Below are 19953 nucleotides of genomic sequence, written 5' to 3'. Positions count from 1 at the left end.
CTCCTGCCATTGCTAAAGGTTGAACAGAAAACGAATTTCATGTTTCGAGAAACTACCGTGTACGAAAGAATACGAGAGAAAGCAAGAGAGAAAGAGAGAGAGAAAGAGAGAGAGAAAGAGAAAGAGAAAGAGAAAGAGAAAGAGAGAAAGAGAAAGAGAGCGAAAGAAAGAGAGAAAGAGACCCACGCACACACTCACACACACACACAGACATAAATATTAAAAGGACATTTAACACGATTGCATAGTTTACGATGCGTGTCATGCGGATAAATTGTTAAAAAAAAAAAGAGGCTAAGAGGGGTAAGAGGGGTAAGAAAGGGCGAGAGGGACGAGAAAGAGATAACAGTAAGTGAAATGATCGAAATACGATTTCAATTTATATTGTCTTTATCATGTCAGCACGCTTTTTCTTCTTCTTCTTCTTCTTCTTCTTCTTCTTCGTTTCTGTCTCCTTCTCCTCTTTCTCATTAAAGTGTATTCATTCATTTCAATAAGCATAGTTCGCGGGCATAGATAATTTTTGTTCCAACATCATTGACTATTTGACTGCTCTGTTTTCGTTTATATTTATTAACAAACTTTCGTCATAAATCTTACGCATCCATCTGTTAGCGTAAATATCATTATGTTACGCTAATGCATGCGGCTCAAGTTAAACATTTGAAAGGTGAAAGATAGAACAAAATTACATTTATTTGTCATTCTAACGATGAAACATCGGTTGATCGATTGTTCTATTATTAGTTCATTATATTCAGTTTATCATGTGAGATTTTTGACAACGATAATCAACGATATTATACGTTAATGAACAAAAATATTAACGTATTTTTGATCTTGAATAATTAGCGCATTTTATCGATTTCACCTTAGGCAAATAAGTATAGGTAGTTCGATGACGTAAACAGAAGAATTAAAATGGTCATGCGAGATCACCGACGTATTTTTATTGATAAAGGAATGACAAAAGAATGGAATCAATATTATAAATAATAAACGTTTAAAACGTTGTTTTAAAACAAGTTGTACACCTAATATATAAATTTATACTATACGTGTCTTATTGATATTAAAGGGGAATCATATTATTTTACATCGTCGAAAATTCGTCAAATATTTCTCATATTTCATGACGATTAGTATAGTTGTTATTAATCGTTGCATCATTTCGAAATACTTCATCAATGTTTTCGTCATGGTTTCTTGAACTTGGTTTTATTTTAGCCAAAATAATATTAAGCTTATAAACATTTTCGTTACTTTTGTTTCGTTTGATTTTTGCCGATCACTTTTCTATTCTTACATCAGGGCTTATTGATTTTCGTATTAACAGATGTTGAGGCAAGGATGGATTTTAATGTTCCTCAGCGTTGGAATAACAGCGCTTGCTCCTGCGCCTTATGAGACAGACGTAGAATCCTTGAGAAGTGCTCTAAATGCTGTGAAAAGAAAACAAATATCGTTGGAACCCACATCTCAAGAATATTACAATGATTTTCGTCCGCGAAAGTATCATCACGAGGGTGACGTCGAGAAAATGTTTGAAATGGAACGACAGAATGATCGAGTTCTACCAGATGAAAATGAAAAACTTGAATTTCTACCTAATGGTGAGAACAGTTTCATATCTAATAAATATTGCAAATTGACTAATCCTAATCGAAATTTCTACGTAGAAATGATTTTTGTCGAAAACTCATTATATTTTATTACTATAAACTTACAATTAGATATTTTATACGATGTTAATATCGTTATAATAAAGTTACAATGAGTCAATCGAAATGTAATACTCGTATTTTGTAATTTCTATTATGATTTCAGAGAACGGACAACTCGAAATGGTGGATGACGAATTTCAAGGAATGAACGACAAGATGCTTGAAAAGTCAATTCTCAATTATTTGATGAACGCACAGGAGCAGGTAAAATTAACTTTGATATAGAGATGGAAAAGCTTCTTAGGGTTATTAAATATATATATATATATATTTAACTAGCTATTTATATAAGATATTAGCATCTTACAAGACCATAAATTAGCACAACAAATTAACACTAGCCAAATGTTGACAAAAATATCGACAAAAATATCGTTTCTTTAGGAACGTGTACCGTCGTCACTCTTTCGTGAACGTGAACGAAGTTCTAGCCGTAAAAGGGCTAACGCAAATGACGATATAGATTTTCGCGAAAGGGCGAATTTAATTTTAGAACAATTACGAAATAGCGATCCTTCTGTTTTAAAAGAACTTGAAGAAAATTATTTGGATGCACCAATTTTGGAAAAATATGAAATGAACCAAGGAAAGAAACTCTACGAGTTAGTATATTTAATATAATATATATGTTTATATAAATATTAGGTTGTTCGAAAAATAATTTCGTTTTGGGGGGGGGGGAAATGAAAGACAATTTTCTTATAATGAATAAATATTTTATTAAATTATATATTAGCCATTATGGTTCTACACTTTTTGCCATATTTCTGGTAGTAGCATGATTCCACGCTCATAAAATTTTTGCTCTTTGCTGGCAAAAAACTGATCCAGGTGATTTTTGACCTCTTCATTTGAAGTAAAGGTTTTATCGTCCAAAAAATTTTGCAATGACCGGAACAAATAATAATCCGAAGGCGCCAGATCTGGAGAACATAGTGATTGTGGCAGTGTATCCCATTCAAGCTGTAAAAGCTTTTGGCGAGTGACCAAACTTGTATGAGGTTTCGAATTATCTTGACTCAACAAAAAACTCAAATCTCAAAAAAAAGCTCAAAAAAAAAAAACGATTCCTTTAAAATCCCACCAAACAGACAGCATCACCTTTTTTTGATGGATATTGGAAAATGGATCATTTTCGTGACATTTGAGAAGTGAATCACAGACATCAATGCGACGACACAAATTTCTCTCCGTGAGAATAGGGGGAACTCATATATCGAGCTTTGAAGTTAAACCCAGGCCTTTCAAGTGGTCATAAACAGTTGAATTCGATAAATTTAAGCTCTCACCGATCTCACGTGTTGTATTCGCCGATTTGCATCAACTAATGCCTTTATCGTGTCTTTATCAGCTTGTACTGGCCTTCCGGAACGTGGTGCATCTTCGACATCAAAATTGCCGGATGAAAATTTTGCAAACCAGTTCTGGCACTGGCATACTGTCAACACATCTTCTCCTTATACATCGGTTAATTTCTTTCTGGCTTGCACAGCATTTTTACCTTTTCTATAGTAAAAAAGTAAAATATGACGAAAATGCTGCTTATTGCTCTCCATATTTAAAAGGGCACCAACCAAAAACTACTGCGTAGAATTAATTGAACATTTTCACACACAAGCCTTGCTATATCAGCTCTCAAAACATATAATGATTATGCAGCTTAAGTGTGAAGTTGGGTTAGAAAAAATACAATTAAATCCTCTGTCGGGAAAAAACGAAATTATTTTCTGAACAACCCAATATTTAATATCATTATGACTATTGAAACCCATTAATTCGTTGTTATTGCATAACAGGAACGAAAGTCCGATGTCATGGAGTGAGCTTTTCGATAAAGAATACCAAGGGATACCAGGGGAGGGGGGAAGGAGAAACGGTGAGGAAAATGATTTCGCGGACAAAGATATGGAACAGAACATCCTTTATTTCTTGCCAACCGAACGAAGAAACGTAAACGCGAGATATCCTTTGGGTAGACAATTTGACAAATATCGGCGAACATTGAGTAAACGTTATCCGATAGCTAAAAGAAGCCCCAAAGAATTTCAACAGATGGAGAAACAAATAATGGATCCAAAGGTAAATTCTTTGTCAAATTGTGTACTGGATCAATTTATTAATCGATTTATATTTTGTCTAGGTTGCACAAGATTTAGGCGCATTATTCGGCACGCAATCCGCCCTTAAGACTCGTAATTATACACGAGCTCGTAATAACGATCATGATCACGATCATGACCACGATCACGATCACGAACACGACCACGACCATGACCATGAACACGAACACGAAAATGAAAATATGAAAAATCATATTATTCGCATCGATACATCGGAAACTCCTAAAGTAAAGCCTACTTCTAAAGGTCAAAAGGAAAACGTAACGAAAACGATCAATACATCAAATGGGAAGAGTATCGAAGTGAAGAAGAAGAGCGTCGATTGGTCTCAGTATTTTGGTATCGATCGTAGAAAGAAAAAGACTACATTCTTGGCCCGGCCAGATACACAAGATCAAGATGACGAGTGGATGTTGCAACGATACTATGAGGTATGTTTACCAAAATACGTTTACCAATGAATGTGACATTAGTTGATTTTTCAATAGAACATGGCCGAAAATTTGAAACATCCCGAAGAAGAATCCGAGACCGAAAGCAATGATAAAAAGGATAAAATCGAGCGTATGTATACGATGTTGAGTGACATCAGTATGGAATTGGAAAAGGTTTGTAAACAAACAAATTGCATCGATTATGCTATTTAATACAAGAATATTTAAATCATAAAATATTGTTCTATAAATGTTGACTTAATTAAATATACACGGTATTGCGTTTAAGTTTGCCTAATAATATTATGAAATATTATTATATAGGTATATATGTTTTTTGATTAATCTTTATTATTCATAGGAAAGGGATTACATCATGAACAAACTGGCAGCTGCATATTCGTACAAAAAAATTCGTAAGGCACTCGACGGACTCCACAATATTCTTGCCATTCAGAAAGAAATTCAAAATAATTTAACTGACAACTTTCATAATAATGGGAATACTATGAAAAGTGAAAATAAGCGGATCAGCTTCAATGCAGGCACTAAAGAAGGTAGATCATGCAACATATACATAGAATCGTGATAATGAATAAAAGAAAAATGAAGCTATTAATATATTTTTATTATTTCTTGTTGATTTATTCAGTCTCGGACGAAAACAAGAAATGTCCTGATTTAGAGATAATTGAACGACATTGTAAGACTGCTTACAATTTTGCTGGGGATAATAATCAGATGTTTTACTTTCCATGCGTTACCTATCAAATATGTAAAGCTTGCGTATGTACACAACTTACCTAAATAGTTAAACGTAACTAATTCTCTTATTGCTATCTTTTGCTTATAATCGAGAGTTCTCATAGGATTTTATATAAAGGATATTAATATAAAGGTTTCATAAATAAATAAGTAGAATTTATTTCGACTTATACCTTATATAATTATTGATATATGAAATTGTCAAATTTTCTTGCGGGTTACAGGTACCCAATGAAACAGAAGAGGAATGCTTAACGAGCTTCGCATTAGAAACGGCCAAAGCTTGCGACGCTATTGTTAAGGAGAAAGGAATTTATAAGGAGCTCCAATTCTGTATCGATACGGTCCTAAATTCAATGAAATTACAACCGAACATCGGTATTTCTGAACAATGTCGCGTCAACAAGGAATATTGTTTACGTCGATATCATTATCGTTATCGACATCGTTATCCAAGCTTTCCTTTTTATGTCGATTTCTTATTTAACAGGGGTTCCGATTTATCGCAAACGTCTGACTGATAAGAGATCATTCGAATCTCTCGTAGGTAGTCGTATTGCAAAGGTTGATAAATAAATCGACAGGCAGGCAGGCTGGCAGGCAGGCAGGCAGGCAGGCAGGCAGGCAAGCAGGCAGGTAGACTGGCAAGCAGGCAAGCAAAAGAAAAAAAAAAATAACGCGTTCCCCATAATTACGTGCGCTCGAATCAAAACGCAGTCTATAAATCATCATCCTTCTATATTTTTAATCATCGTTCTAGGTCTTCCCTTCTAATCTTCCCCTCCCTTGTCTACAATGCGGTAGCGAACGTTTTAAGGATTCAAATATTATTTCAAATTTACAGTTTTTATTGAAACAGCACAAAAAATAATCTAATTCGTCGAAATCGATTCGAAAGCACGTCATTAGCACGTCATTAGCACATCATTATTTCATGAGCTCGCCTGATTATTGAGCTTTATTTTATGGATTTTACAATATTATATTTTATAATTTATAACATTATTGAGACGTACATATGTATATCGCTTTTAATACAACTACTTACTTCTTTTCTTGTTTTTTTTTCCTCTTTTCGTCGAGAGATGCTACTCGTCTGGACAATTAAGATTATTTTTTCATCTTAAAATATAATTATTTAAAAAAAGAAAGAAATCATGTAGGAATGATAAAGACAATAATTAATGACTAAAATTTATGACTATTTTGATGTACTGATCTTACATTATCATTTTTTATACGATTATTAACAAATCATTACAATAGAATTCTTCTTTAGAGCATAATGATAAGCCTTCATATATTACATATGTATTAGAAATCCGATCACAGTCCGGATGAGTAGCTCGAATGAAGATAGAATTGAATAATATATTTTATGAATGTACAAAAAAGTAATTACTAATTAAATGCCGCTATTAATATAACAAATTTGGAACTCTTCCAAAATGCACTCTTATCAGCAATACAAATAGCAAGTATGAAAAAGATGCAGTCCAAATTCTGTATATGATTCCAACATCTATATTTTTGTCAACATGTATTTTATGCAAAAAAAAAAAGAAAATCCCCCCAAAAACAAGGAAAATGAAAAATCTAAGATTTAATCTGTAACATAACACAAATCCTCTTATTTCTCATACTTATTATCAAACTGTTATCGATAAAGAATATAACAATATACATTAATGTCTATAATAAAAAATATTTAAGAATCAATAGTAAATATCGATTACGTTTTTATGCAGTTTTTGAACCCATCTCTTATCACAATTATATGTTTGCGTCGATGTTACAATTATATTTTATATATAAATATATATCTGTGTGTTAGTCCTATAATCTGAATATAATAAATATATTAAAACATATATGTGGGATTCCCCCTCTCCTGTCAGTCTTCCGAAAAGGTATCTAACAAATAAAAGGGAAGGAATTCCGCGATGTTGTCAATAGGTTGATACAGAAGTGAAATCTCTCTTCACGGATATGCAATATATTTCATATAAATGAAATAAAAATACAAAATAATGATATAACAAAACGTTTTCTCTGTTTGGCTAGTAAACGACGACTGCCTCTTACTTTTCTTTTTTTTAATTTACTTCTTTGGCGACACTCTCGCTATCGCTGTTCGACTGTTTATTTTAAATTGTTTATCTTTTGCCTGATTATACCCGATACTCTCTGGTCTACCCATGCTTCAGTGTTCCTCACTCATACTCTCACACTCTCACACCTCACATATACAGGGTGGCTCACCACATTTTACCACTTTGATTTACGTTTTTATTATAACGCGTAAAAGACAATGTTTCACATGGAGTTGAATGGCTTTAAAAGGGGCTCATACTGGTGGTACTTTTTTTTTAGGTGGACGTGTCAAGGACATATGATATCATTAATGTTTTTTTAAACGGAATCATATATTTTTTAATGCATCATCTGATGCTCTTTCATATTATTTACAAAAAAGTATTAACCTATTTATGTAAAAAAATTATTACTTTAGGAGATATTTTAAGTTTTGTCTATTTACAAAAAAGATTCAATATGGCGACCATTTGCATCAGAACACTTTCTGAATCGAGAAATTAATGACTCCTTAACGTTTCTTAATGTATCTGATGTTATTTTCTTGCATTCATTGATGATACGATCCCTCATATCGGCTATTGTAGTCGGAGGCTCAGCGTAAACTTTATTTTTTAAGTAGCCCCATAAGAATAAGTCGAGGGGCGTTAGATCTGGTGATCTAACTGGAAAATGAATGGGCCCACCCCGTTCTATCCAACGATTTGGGAAGTGTTAGCCGCAGTTACGATAAATCCATCCGTTAGCTCTCGCGAAATCGAAAGACAAGCTGGAATTAGCCGCAAAAGCAATTTAAATACTCCACACGATCATGAGGGTTTTTTTAACCATCACTCAAATTTTCCACGCAATCTTATGATTCCATCCATAACCAAATATCCCATACAGTCATGAGGGTTTTTCAAACCATCACTTCAACTCTGCACGCAATCCCATGATTCCATCCATAATCAAATATCCCATACAGTCATGAGGGTTTTTTTAACCATTACTCACACTTTTTGTTTATCTTTCTTTGGACAATTACAAACTCTAACTAATAATTTACGACGTCCAAGTACTCCATTTATTAAAGAGCACATCTTCCATCATCATGTGAAAACAAGTTCTGTTGGTCTACGATGATTCATTCTGCCGGATGTGATACAACTATTTTTACAAAAGAATTGAAAGTATAATTGCACATATTGTGAACCAACCCTTCTGTGTTGTCTACGCAATGGTGTAATTACAGATAAATGATCGTTATTGTCTTTATACATGCTCGCGCTGGTTATAAACAATAAACAACATGTGTCACAAATCAATCCCCCATGATTTACGTCTTGATTGCTATTATTTGTCATAGCCATATGATGATTATGGCATCATCTATGTACACTGGATTATTTTTATATTGATCCAAACTAAATTGCATTGTAGTACGCAGCAGAAATAAGCCATCCACAGGTGGGTGTCCCATTTGAATCGTATATAGATAATGTTTCTTCCACATATGTACTTTTTTTAGAATCTGAGAGTAGTATATCAAATGTTTTGATGTATTTTGTTTTTAGGCAATTGCAATTGAAAATTAAGATGGCCTGGAAATTCTCTTCATTTGAAGGAATCACGTTACATCGTGAGTTGAACTGGTGTTAATGTTTATATCCCCCTCCGAAATATATTTTCTTCATTTGAATTATTTGTGGTCATGCGAAACAACTTTTCGTCTCGTATGTCTTCTCTACATCAAACATAGTTAATAAGAAGCCTTGTTCTCTGTAATAATTAGAAAAAAAATTGAAAATATAACATTTCTGTAATAATGTTTATATTAATGGTTTCTAATGCCAGAGTTTAATTTTTAGTCTAAATTTAGCGTATAAATATGCATAGATTTCAATTATACAATAAATATTAAACAAAAAATTCATTATTATTATTATTATTATTATTATTATTATTAACTGCTGGCATTAGGAACTGGAAAGTTCATTGTAGCAAATACAAAAATCCGCCATTGTTCCCATGCAAAAGAAAAATATTTCAGTTGCATATTACAATACAAATTGGATATCATTATATTTATAAGAATGATTGAGCATATATATATATAGAAAAAATAATTCATGTTTTGTAATACAACAAACAACGATGATACTATTTCATTTGTGTTTAAGATAAATAACAATTGAAAAGATTAATACAAATAAAGATATAACAGACTATATGGTATCATTTCAATGTAACAAAGTTAGAAAGACATTCACTTGTTGTTGTTTCTTGGTATCGATAATAAAATATGAAAATTAAATAAATGCTGTATAAATGAACATGTAAGAAGGAATGTACAATATTCATTTTTTATTATTTAATATGTATTTACTGATTTATAAACCATTTTGATAGAAAAATTGTTTAATGTTTGATTGAATATAATATGTATGTCTTGTCTGAATTAAATGTAGTTCATCTTTTGTTGTTTTATGTATTGTAAGATAATTACATTAAATATTATCTCAATTTTTGTTTTATATATATGTGATTTTAACTATATATGTATGTGATCATTATTAATAAATATTTTGTGAAATGTTTATATGCGCGCAATTTAGGTCAATGGATTACGACGCAATTACTTACTCTGCTTCTTGCCATATATATGACAAGGATTCAATATATCCTCGTCGATCCGAAGTCTGATCCTCTCTCTCCCTCTCTCTCTCTCTCTCTCTCTCTCTCTCTCTCTCTCTGTGTATAGACGTCATATTCATTTAAATTTAACATTATTATATTAAACACATATATATTTTTGTCTATTTTGCACCTCACAATAATACGCACATACAGATTAAGAGGTAAACTTAATAATTTTGTTAGAAGAAGAAGAAGAAGAATAAGTAATTATTATAATACTATTGAAATATACTTTCTTTTATTAAATAAAAATCCGATCTAGGTTTCATTTGTTTTTAATCAATTAATAAAAATATATTGTGGGTAATGTATATTTTATTAATGATTGGTAAAATGTGTATCATTATCTAGCAGCGGTACAAGCTATTATTACTTCATTGTACCGACTAGTAAAATTATGCTGTTGTATCTAATGATGGAAAATTTGTAATTCAGTTACCGACTGGTAGACAATATATTTAATTCAGTTACCGACAGGTAGAGAATATGTTTCGTTATCTAGACGAAAGATAGCACATCGTGCTGAGGACAAAATCAAAATGGCTACCTGCCGTGTCGTGTACTGCCACGTGCAGTAAAGTTAAGTATTTTATTACAAAAAATGCAATAGTGATGCAATAATTAAGTGAATAATATTGTTTTTATTTATAATATTTCAGTTCATATTCTATTTTTTTTGTAGTAATCGCCAACTGTGGATGAAAATAGTAAGAAATTGGATGTATTGCTGTGTGGTACAATAGTATTACGTCATAACCGAATTTACTGTTCTACGTATGTAATATACTATTTTTTCTTTGTTGTCAATTAATACATTTGCAATACATATTATTGCGAAGATTATACAAATTTAACAACAAGCAATGAGTGCAGTGGTGAACATCCTGATGGGGGTGTGGGGGCGAAGCCCCCCCCATCTCATAACTAAATTTAAATGTGAAAATAAAATAAAATATAAAAGAAGTTAAAAAGAAATTTAAATATAAAAATGAATAATCAAAATATGGTTGGTTAAGCTATCTGTTTTTCATATATATATATATATATTTCATATACATTTTTTATCCAATCTCTAACTATAACTTTTAAAATTGTTTCAGAACAAAACATACACACGCAGAAGGCTGACCACAATTTAAGAATGAAATGCAAAAAAAATAGAGAATAATGGCAATTGGAGCTAGAAACAGGAGTGTTGTGGAATCTACAAAAAAAGGATTTCTTGTATAAACTGTTGTGCTGCGACTTATCATCGTCGACTGTATCGACATATAATTTTATATAAATGAACGGGGTGATTAATTGGATCAAAGAAAATGTAAAATCAGAAAGGAATTTGCCTCGACTGTGTCTTTTATGTTAGATCATCATCATCATCAGCAGCAGCATCATCATTAATATATACTCTATATATACACATACATATTTCAATTCTCTTGCGTGACCATAAGAGTATAATTTCATGGAAAATTAATTATTATATTACAAAATATTTCGATGCATGTACAATTATATGTAGTAGTAGTAATTCATGTTACAGTAATCGACTTTTATTAACTGAACAACAAAAGAAAGTGACATATTTATGAATTATTTTTAAAATATTACATAAACACACTTGCAAAATAAATATTGTTTCAGATAATAAAAGTATTATTATTATTATTAATATTATTATTATAATTAATTTTGTGGTTACGGATTAATGATAAAAAAACATTTCTTATTATTTGAATTTTCGCGGGCAACACATTGCTGAGGAAAAAATCAAGATGGCTGCCGTGTCGTGTACTACCACGTGCACTATTAAATATTTAATTAAAGAAATGCAATAGTGATGCAATCATAATCAAAAGAATAATATTTTGTATTTAGAATAATTATTTTCATATTCTCTTCTCTTTTTAGTGATTAGTGATTGCCAATTCTGGATGAAAATAGTTACAAATGGGATGTATTGGTGTGTGTGGTACAATAGTATTACGTCATAACCAAAGGAAAATAATTTTCTTTATTAAATCCGAGTATATATAGATGAATTCAGGATGTTCTCATTATATCAATTTATTTTAACAAATATTAGTTACTACTAAGGTACATCTATATGTATTTTGTTATACGAAATTTTACTAATTATTAAAATATATGTGTGGATTAGTTTGTCTCTTAACTTTATGCATTATCTAAACATTTCTGTCCCTTTTCTTAGCAAAACAACTTTACATGCCATTCCATCACACCAACTTTCCACGCACACCAATGACACCATTCAAAAGGAGAGAATCCACACGATCATGAGGGTTTTTCTTTAACCATCACTTCAACTTTCCACGCAATCCTATGACTGCATCCATAACCAAATATCCCATACAGTCATGAGGGATTTTTTAACCATCACTTCAATTCTGCACGCAATTCCAGTTTAATGCACTCTGTGTTCTTATCATACTTGCACTGCGAGAAAATAATATATGTATATAGTGTAATATTTTATCAAAAGAATACGAGAAGAAATGTATATCTTAGTTATCATCACAAGATATATGGATAACACACGTGGCAAATACATTATTATATTTCCGACATTCAATTCATGTCAAAATTTTTTATCAAGTTTTACGTACAAACGGTAATAGAAGATAATACTTTTTTTTTAATGGTTGATAAGAAAAATTGATGTATTTGTTAATAAATATCTTCTTTTGCAGGGAATTTCATTTCATTACTATTATTATGGAAAAAGAATATGCAGCTGCTATTATTACAAACTAATCTAGACAAAAATATGTAAAGAGGTAAATATTATAATACTATAAAAATACATTTATTTTGTTATCATATAGTATAAATGATTGGGATTTTATTAACTTTTTAATCAATTAATAAAAATGTTTATTAGGAAATTAGTCTTTTATCACCGACTGGTAAAGAGAATATGTATCGCCATCTAGCAGCGGTACTAGCTATTACTTCATTGTACCGACTGGTAAAATTATGCTGTTATCATCAAATGATGGAAATATTTAATTCATTTACCGACAAGTACAATATGTTTCTTCATCTAGACGAAAGAAAATACATCGCGCTTGGACACAATCAAGATGGCCGCCTGCTATTGTATACTGCCACGTGCAATAAAGTTAAGTATTTAATTACAAAAAAATTCAATAGTGATGCTTTAATTAAGTGAATAATATTGTTTTTATTTACAATAATAATTCAGTGTTCATATTCTATTCTTTTTTTTTAGTGATTAGTGCTCGGCAATTCAGCTTAAGAAGAAAACCATTGGACTTGATGTGTGATATCTTGTGAAGAAAAAAAAACCATTGGACTTGAAGTGTAATATCTTGTGAAGAAAAAAAAACCATTGGACTTGATGTGTGATATCTTGTGAAGAAAAAAAACCATTGGACTTGATGTAAGATATCAATGCTTAAGAAGAAAACCATTGGATTTGTGTTTGTGATGTAAAAAAGAAAACCTTTGTACTTATTATTATTATTATTATGTTAAGTTAAAAGGAATATCATTGTACTTACTATTATTATGTAAATGTAAAAAGAATATTATTGCACTGTACAGGTGGACAGGTCGACAGGAAAAGTATACCATTGCACTTTAAAGAAGGTTACTTGTCGACTTACAAAGTATACCATTGCACACTTTAGGTTACTTTGGATTACCACGTTTTGTGTCAAATTTTATTTCTTTTTTATCACCTATCCTATCATCCAAGCCATTTAATTTTCCTTTAATAAAATCAACCATTACATGTAAGTATTAATTATTGTAAATGTTACAAGTTAAGAAACTTATATGTTTTTTTTGTCGTATAAGGTATTTTTTTTTTTATTTATAATGCATGAACATTTTAATAGAAATATTTTAGTAGACAATTGAATTTATTATTAACATATATACATTTTAGCATATTAATGAAATATTTTTTGAAATAGAAATTTTAGAATAGCATTGAATTTGAAGTTATGTTAATTGAAATAGGAAATCATTGCAGTTGTGGTTATGTCACTGTTTATACTTGCACTAGAAGCAAACCATATATAGAGTAGTAATATTTTATGAAAAGAATATTAGATAGAAAAAATGTTTCCTAGTTATCACAAATTAAGAAAAGAAATGGTTAATAACATTCTAATGTTTGCAGTTCTTACTATATGTACTAAATTTATTAATGTAGACTTATTTTATTGGGAATAGACTAAGAGCATAAAAATGTATATATTTGTATGAATTCATTTGTGTTTTTTTTTGTAGAAATACCATCACGTATTTTATAATGAAAATAGGATGTTGTTTAAAGAAGTAAGTATTATAATATTGTTTAAAATACATTTATTTTTGTGATATAAAACGTGAATTAATATAATATAATTAATTTAGTAAAAGTTAACATAAATTTTTACTTTAGTTACCGACTGGTAGAGAGAATATGTATCGCCATCTAGACGACGAAAGAAAACATCTCTAGGACAAATTTAAGATGGCTACCTGCTGTCACATTGTACTTTTGTGTAAAGTATTGTGTAGTAAAGTGTAAAGAATTTAATTAACAAAATTTCTTACAGTGATGCAATCATAATTAAGTGAATAATATTGTTTTTATTTATAATAATTCTTTTCTTATTCTCTTCTCTTTTTTTGCAGTGATCACCAAATCACCTTAAGAAGAAACCCATTGGACTTGATGTTTGATATCTTGTGAAGAAAAAAAACCATTGGACTTGACGTTTGATATTTCCTTAATAAGAAATCCATTTAACTTGATGTTAGATATCTGCTTAAGAAGAAAACCATTGGATTTGTGTTTGTGATCTACAAAAGAAAACCATTGTACTTATTATTAGTATTATTATGTTAACTTAAGAAGAATATCATTGTACTTACTATTATTATGTAAATGTAAAAAGAATATTATTGCACTGTACAGGTGGACAGGTCGACAGGAAAAGTATACCATTGCACTTTAAAGGTTACTTGTCGACTTACAAAGTATACCATTGCACACTTGAGGTTACTTTGGATTACCACGTTTCGTGTAAATTTTATTTCTTTTTTGTCACCTATCCTATCATCCAAGCCATTGAAATTTTCCTTTAATGAAATCAACCATTATATGTCATTATTAATTATTGTAAAATTTAATTATGAAACAAATTTATGTGTTTTTTGTCGTATAAGGAATTTTTTTTTTAATGCATGAACATTTTAATAGAGAATTGAATTTATTATAAACACAAACCTTTTAGCATATTAAATAATTATGTAATAACCAGGTGAGTTGTACATATAATGAACGGAACGTGTTAATTTAATAACCATTGCACTAAAGGTTATGTAAAAAGTTAAATAGAAAACCATTGCACTTGAGAGAGAGGTTATATGTAATTAAAATAGCAAATCATTTCACTAAGTATGGATATGTTAGCATAAGAAAAATACCACTTTACTTGTAGACATATATGTGTAATAACGTATAATAAAAATTATTAATTTTTTTTTAAGAGGCTATATCACGTTAGAAAGATAAAATTGGCACGTCTCGTGGTTATGTTACTTTCAAGAAGAAATAAATCATTGCACATAATAGATTTTACTATATTACAATAAATAGACGAACACTGCACATTTGTTTATAAAAGATTTTAAACAACAACCACAACAAGAATATTTGCACTTGTGTATATAATAAGATAGAATAAAAAAAAAATAAAAGGCAATGTTATTTTAAAGTAAAGTAATGGATGTCATGCGAGATTGACAAGAGGGAGAAGCCATTACAACTTGATGTATGTCAGCTGTACAGTTCATTTGCATATATAATTACGAGATGGCGTCTTGAACTCGGTAGCGTTGGGATAGCCGATTTAGTATAAAGGGAGGTGCAAAGCGCATGTATTTCAACGCATCGGGGTGCGACCCCGACTCTGCAGAAGCAGAGTACTCCTGTGGCTGCGCTCAGGAGCAGGTTGCAATACACGCTTAGGCCTGAGCGTTGTATTCAGCTTGCTCCTGAGAATGACAGCCTTTGGAAAATGGGATGATGAGGAGTAGTAGTAGTAGTTGCATGTAGTAGTAGCTTGAAATAGTAGTAGTAGTAGTAGAAGCATGAAATAGTAGTAGTAGTAGAAGTATGAAATAGTAGAAGCATGAAATAATAGTAGTAGTAGTAGTAGTAAAGAATTAGAATAAGAAAATTGGGGGTCTTCTAGTATTAGAGGGGGCCTGGTCTCTAGTTAATGGGGTGGCAATCAATCGTGAGGCCGTGCCTGTAGCCGATTTTACAGGTCAAGGTCATCGAAGGTCAAGGACATCTAGGGCAAGGCCGCGCGCGAGTTTCATTCATTATGTGGGTCAAGGTCACGCGCGAGGGTTCGTTCATTATGTGTGTGTGCGTTTTAATATTCACGCGCGCGAGGGTTAAGTCAGTATGTGTGTATCAATTTATTTATTTATTTATTTTTTTTTATTGGGTTTATTAGGAGTTTGTGTGTTTATGTTTTTTTTTTGGGTGTAGTTAGAATTTGTGTATATGTTTTTTTGTGGGTTTTTAAGAGTTTGTGTATATGTTTTTTGGGTTTTTTCAGAGTTTGTGTATATGTTTTTTTGGGTATTTTAAAAGTTTGTGTATATGTTTTTTTGGGTATTTTAAAAGTTTTTGTATATGTTTTTTTAGGTATTTTAAAAGTTTTTGTATGTTTTTTTGAGTTTTTTCAAAGTTTGTGTATATGTTTTTTTGAGTTTTTTAAGAGTTTGTGTATATTTTTTTTTGGGTATTTTAAAAGTTTGTGTATATGTTTTTTTGGGTATTTTAAAAGTTTGTGTATATGTTTTTTTTGGTATTTTAAAAGTTTGTGTATATGTTTTTTTGGGTTTTTTCAGAGTTTGTGTATATGTTTTTTGGTTTTTAAAGAGTTTGTGTAAATGTTTTTTTGGGTTTTTTTCAGAGTTTGTGTATATGTTTTTTTGGGTTTTTTCAGAGTTTGTGTATATGTTTTTTTGGGTATTTTAAAAGTTTGTGTATATGTTTTTTTGGGTATTTTAAAAGTTTGTGTATATGTTTTTTTTGGTATTTTAAAAGTTTGTGTATATGTTTTTTTGGGTTTTTTCAGAGTTTGTGTATATGTTTTTTTGGGTATTTTAAGAGTTTGTGTATATGTTTTTTTGGGTATTTTAAGAGTTTGTGTATATGTTTTTTTGGGTATTTTAAGAGTTTGTGTATATGTTTTTTTGTTGTTTTTTAAGAGTTTGTGTATATGTTTTTATAGGTTTTTTCAAAGTTTGTGTATGTGTTTTTTTGGTTTTTTCAGAGTTTGTGTATATGTTTTTTTGGGTATTTTAAGAGTTTGTGTATATGTTTTTTTGTTGTTTTTTAAGAGTTTGCGTCAGGGTTGCGTCAGGGTTGCGTCAGGGTTGCGTCAGGGTTGCGTCAGGGTTGCGTCAGGGTTGCGTCAGGGTTGCGTCAGGGTTGCGTCAGGGTTGCGTCAGTTTGGGTTGCGTCAGGGTTGCGTCAGGGTTGCGTCAGGGTTGCGTCAGGGTTGCGTCAGGGTTGCGTCAGGGTTGCGTCAGGGTTGCGTCAGGGTTGCGTCAGGGTTGCGTCAGGGTTGCGTCAGGGTTGCGTCAGGGTTGCGTCAGGGTTGCGTCAGGGTTGCGTCAGGGTTGCGTCAGGGTTGCGTCAGGGTTGCGTCAGGGTTGCGTCAGGGTTGCGTCAGGGTTGCGTCAGGGTTGCGTCAGGGTTGCGTCAGGGTTGCGTCAGGGTTGCGTCAGGGTTGCGTCAGGGTTGCGTCAGGGTTGCGTCAGGGTTGCGTCAGGGTTGCGTCAGGGTTGCGTCAGGGTTGCGTCAGGGTTGCGTCAGGGTTGCGTCAGGGTTGCGTCAGGGTTGCGTCAGGGTTGCGTCAGGGTTGCGTCAGGGTTGCGTCAGGGTTGCGTCAGGGTTGCGTCAGGGTTGCGTCAGGGTTGCGTCAGGGTTGCGTCAGGGTTGCGTCAGGGTTGCGTCAGGGTTGCGTCAGGGTTGCGTCAGGGTTGCGTCAGGGTTGCGTCAGGGTTGCGTCAGGGTTGCGTCAGGGTTGCGTCAGGGTTGCGTCAGGGTTGCGTCAGGGTTGCGTCAGGGTTGCGTCAGGGTTGCGTCAGGGTTGCGTCAGGGTTGCGTCAGGGTTGCGTCAGGGTTGCGTCAGGGTTGCGTCAGGGTTGCGTCAGGGTTGCGTCAGGGTTGCGTCAGGGTTGCGTCAGGGTTGCGTCAGGGTTGCGTCAGGGTTGCGTCAGGGTTGCGTCAGGGTTGCGTCAGGGTTGCGTCAGGGTTGCGTCAGGGTTGCGTCAGGGTTGCGTCAGGGTTGCGTCAGGGTTGCGTCAGGGTTGCGTCAGGGTTGCGTCAGGGTTGCGTCAGGGTTGCGTCAGGGTTGCGTCAGGGTTGCGTCAGGGTTGCGTCAGGGTTGCGTCAGGGTTGCGTCAGGGTTGCGTCAGGGTTGCGTCAGGGTTGCGTCAGGGTTGCGTCAGGGTTGCGTCAGGGTTGCGTCAGGGTTGCGTCAGGGTTGCGTCAGGGTTGCGTCAGGGTTGCGTCAGGGTTGCGTCAGGGTTGCGTCAGGGTTGCGTCAGGGTTGCGTCAGGGTTGCGTCAGGGTTGCGTCAGGGTTGCGTCAGGGTTGCGTCAGGGTTGCGTCAGGGTTGCGTCAGGGTTGCGTCAGGGTTGCGTCAGGGTTGCGTCAGGGTTGCGTCAGGGTTGCGTCAGGGTTGCGTCAGGGTTGCGTCAGGGTTGCGTCAGGGTTGCGTCAGGGTTGCGTCAGGGTTGCGTCAGGGTTGCGTCAGGGTTGCGTCAGGGTTGCGTCAGGGTTGCGTCAGGGTTGCGTCAGGGTTGCGTCAGGGTTGCGTCAGGGTTGCGTCAGGGTTGCGTCAGGGTTGCGTCAGGGTTGCGTCAGGGTTGCGTCAGGGTTGCGTCAGGGTTGCGTCAGGGTTGCGTCAGGGTTGCGTCAGGGTTGCGTCAGGGTTGCGTCAGGGTTGCGTCAGGGTTGCGTCAGGGTTGCGTCAGGGTTGCGTCAGGGTTGCGTCAGGGTTGCGTCAGGGTTGCGTCAGGGTTGCGTCAGGGTTGCGTCAGGGTTGCGTCAGGGTTGCGTCAGGGTTGCGTCAGGGTTGCGTCAGGGTTGCGTCAGGGTTGCGTCAGGGTTGCGTCAGGGTTGCGTCAGGGTTGCGTCAGGGTTGCGTCAGGGTTGCGTCAGGGTTGCGTCAGGGTTGCGTCAGGGTTGCGTCAGGGTTGCGTCAGGGTTGCGTCAGGGTTGCGTCAGGGTTGCGTCAGGGTTGCGTCAGGGTTGCGTCAGGGTTGCGTCAGGGTTGCGTCAGGGTTGCGTCAGGGTTGCGTCAGGGTTGCGTCAGGGTTGCGTCAGGGTTGCGTCAGGGTTGCGTCAGGGTTGCGTCAGGGTTGCGTCAGGGTTGCGTCAGGGTTGCGTCAGGGTTGCGTCAGGGTTGCGTCAGGGTTGCGTCAGGGTTGCGTCAGGGTTGCGTCAGGGTTGCGTCAGGGTTGCGTCAGGGTTGCGTCAGGGTTGCGTCAGGGTTGCGTCAGGGTTGCGTCAGGGTTGCGTCAGGGTTGCGTCAGGGTTGCGTCCAGGGGTTGCGTCAGGGTTGCGTCAGGGTTACGTCAGGGTTGCGTCAGGGTTGCGTCAGGGTTGCGTCAGGGTTGCGTCAGGGTTGCGTCAGGGTTGCGTCGGGGTTGCGTCAGGGTTGCGTCAGGGTTGCGTCAGGGGTTGCGTCAGGGTTGCGTCAGGGTTGCGTCAGGGTTGCGTCAGGGTTGCGTCAGGGTTGCGTCAGGGTTGCGTCAGGGTTGCGTCAGGGTTGCGTCGGGGTTGCGTCAGGGTTGCGTCGGGGTTGCGTCAGGGTTGCGTCAGGGTTGCGTCGGGGTTGCGTCAGGGTTGCGTCAGGGTTGCGTCAGGGTTGCGTCGGGGTTGCGTCGGGGTTGCGTCAGGGGTTGCGTCAGGGTTGCGTCAGGGTTGCGTCAGGGTTGCGTCAGGGTTGCGTCAGGGTTGCGTCAGGGTTGCGTGGGGTTGCGTCAGGGTTGCGTCGGGGTTGCGTCGGGGTTGCGTCAGGGTTGCGTCAGGGTTGCGTCGGGGTTGCGTCGGGGTTGCGTCAGGGT

At 35.2% G+C, this 19953-nt stretch overlaps 1 protein-coding gene, 1 long non-coding RNA gene and 1 pseudogene across 2 annotated transcripts; 2 read left to right on the top strand and 1 right to left on the bottom strand.

Moving 5' to 3' along the window:
• The first annotated feature begins 40 nt into the window (after nt 1–40).
• On the top strand, nt 41–6769 carry LOC107073160 (uncharacterized). Its single transcript, XM_015333665.2, has 10 exons — nt 41–348; nt 1337–1613; nt 1828–1928; nt 2109–2326; nt 3521–3803; nt 3865–4275; nt 4333–4452; nt 4640–4835; nt 4931–5064; nt 5268–6769. Exons 2-10 carry the CDS (start codon nt 1337–1339, stop codon nt 5562–5564), a joined length of 2037 nt encoding a protein of 678 aa, XP_015189151.2. The 5' UTR covers nt 41–348; the 3' UTR covers nt 5565–6769.
• LOC149030465 (tumor protein p73-like) lies at nt 5644–9520 on the bottom strand (annotated as a pseudogene).
• An 881-nt stretch (nt 9521–10401) lies between these two features.
• Nucleotides 10402–15894, top strand: LOC107073146 (uncharacterized). Its single transcript, XR_016178667.1, has 6 exons — nt 10402–10822; nt 10917–12445; nt 12525–12611; nt 12716–12955; nt 13067–13592; nt 14095–15894. It is a non-coding gene; the product is annotated as an uncharacterized LOC107073146 (long non-coding RNA).
• The last annotated feature ends 4059 nt before the right edge of the window (nt 15895–19953 follow it).

Source organism: Polistes dominula, unplaced genomic scaffold, assembly GCF_049000335.1.
Source record: "Polistes dominula isolate Pdom_NZ unplaced genomic scaffold, Pdom_raw_medaka contig_18, whole genome shotgun sequence".
Taxonomy (NCBI): domain Eukaryota; kingdom Metazoa; phylum Arthropoda; class Insecta; order Hymenoptera; family Vespidae; genus Polistes; species Polistes dominula.
Note: the sequence above shows the minus strand (reverse complement) of the source record. Positions and strands in the feature narration are given on the sequence as shown.

Excerpts from the sequence above, each read along its gene's own strand:
- LOC107073160 (XM_015333665.2), top strand. The coding sequence starts at position 1,337 with ATGTTGAGGCAAGGATGGATTTTAATGTTCCTCAGCGTTGGAATAACA. Across the intron at positions 1,929-2,108 it reads TGATGAACGCACAGGAGCAG|GAACGTGTACCGTCGTCACT; the intron begins GTAAAATTAACT and ends TCGTTTCTTTAG. Across the intron at positions 4,453-4,639 it reads TCAGTATGGAATTGGAAAAG|GAAAGGGATTACATCATGAA; the intron begins GTTTGTAAACAA and ends TATTATTCATAG.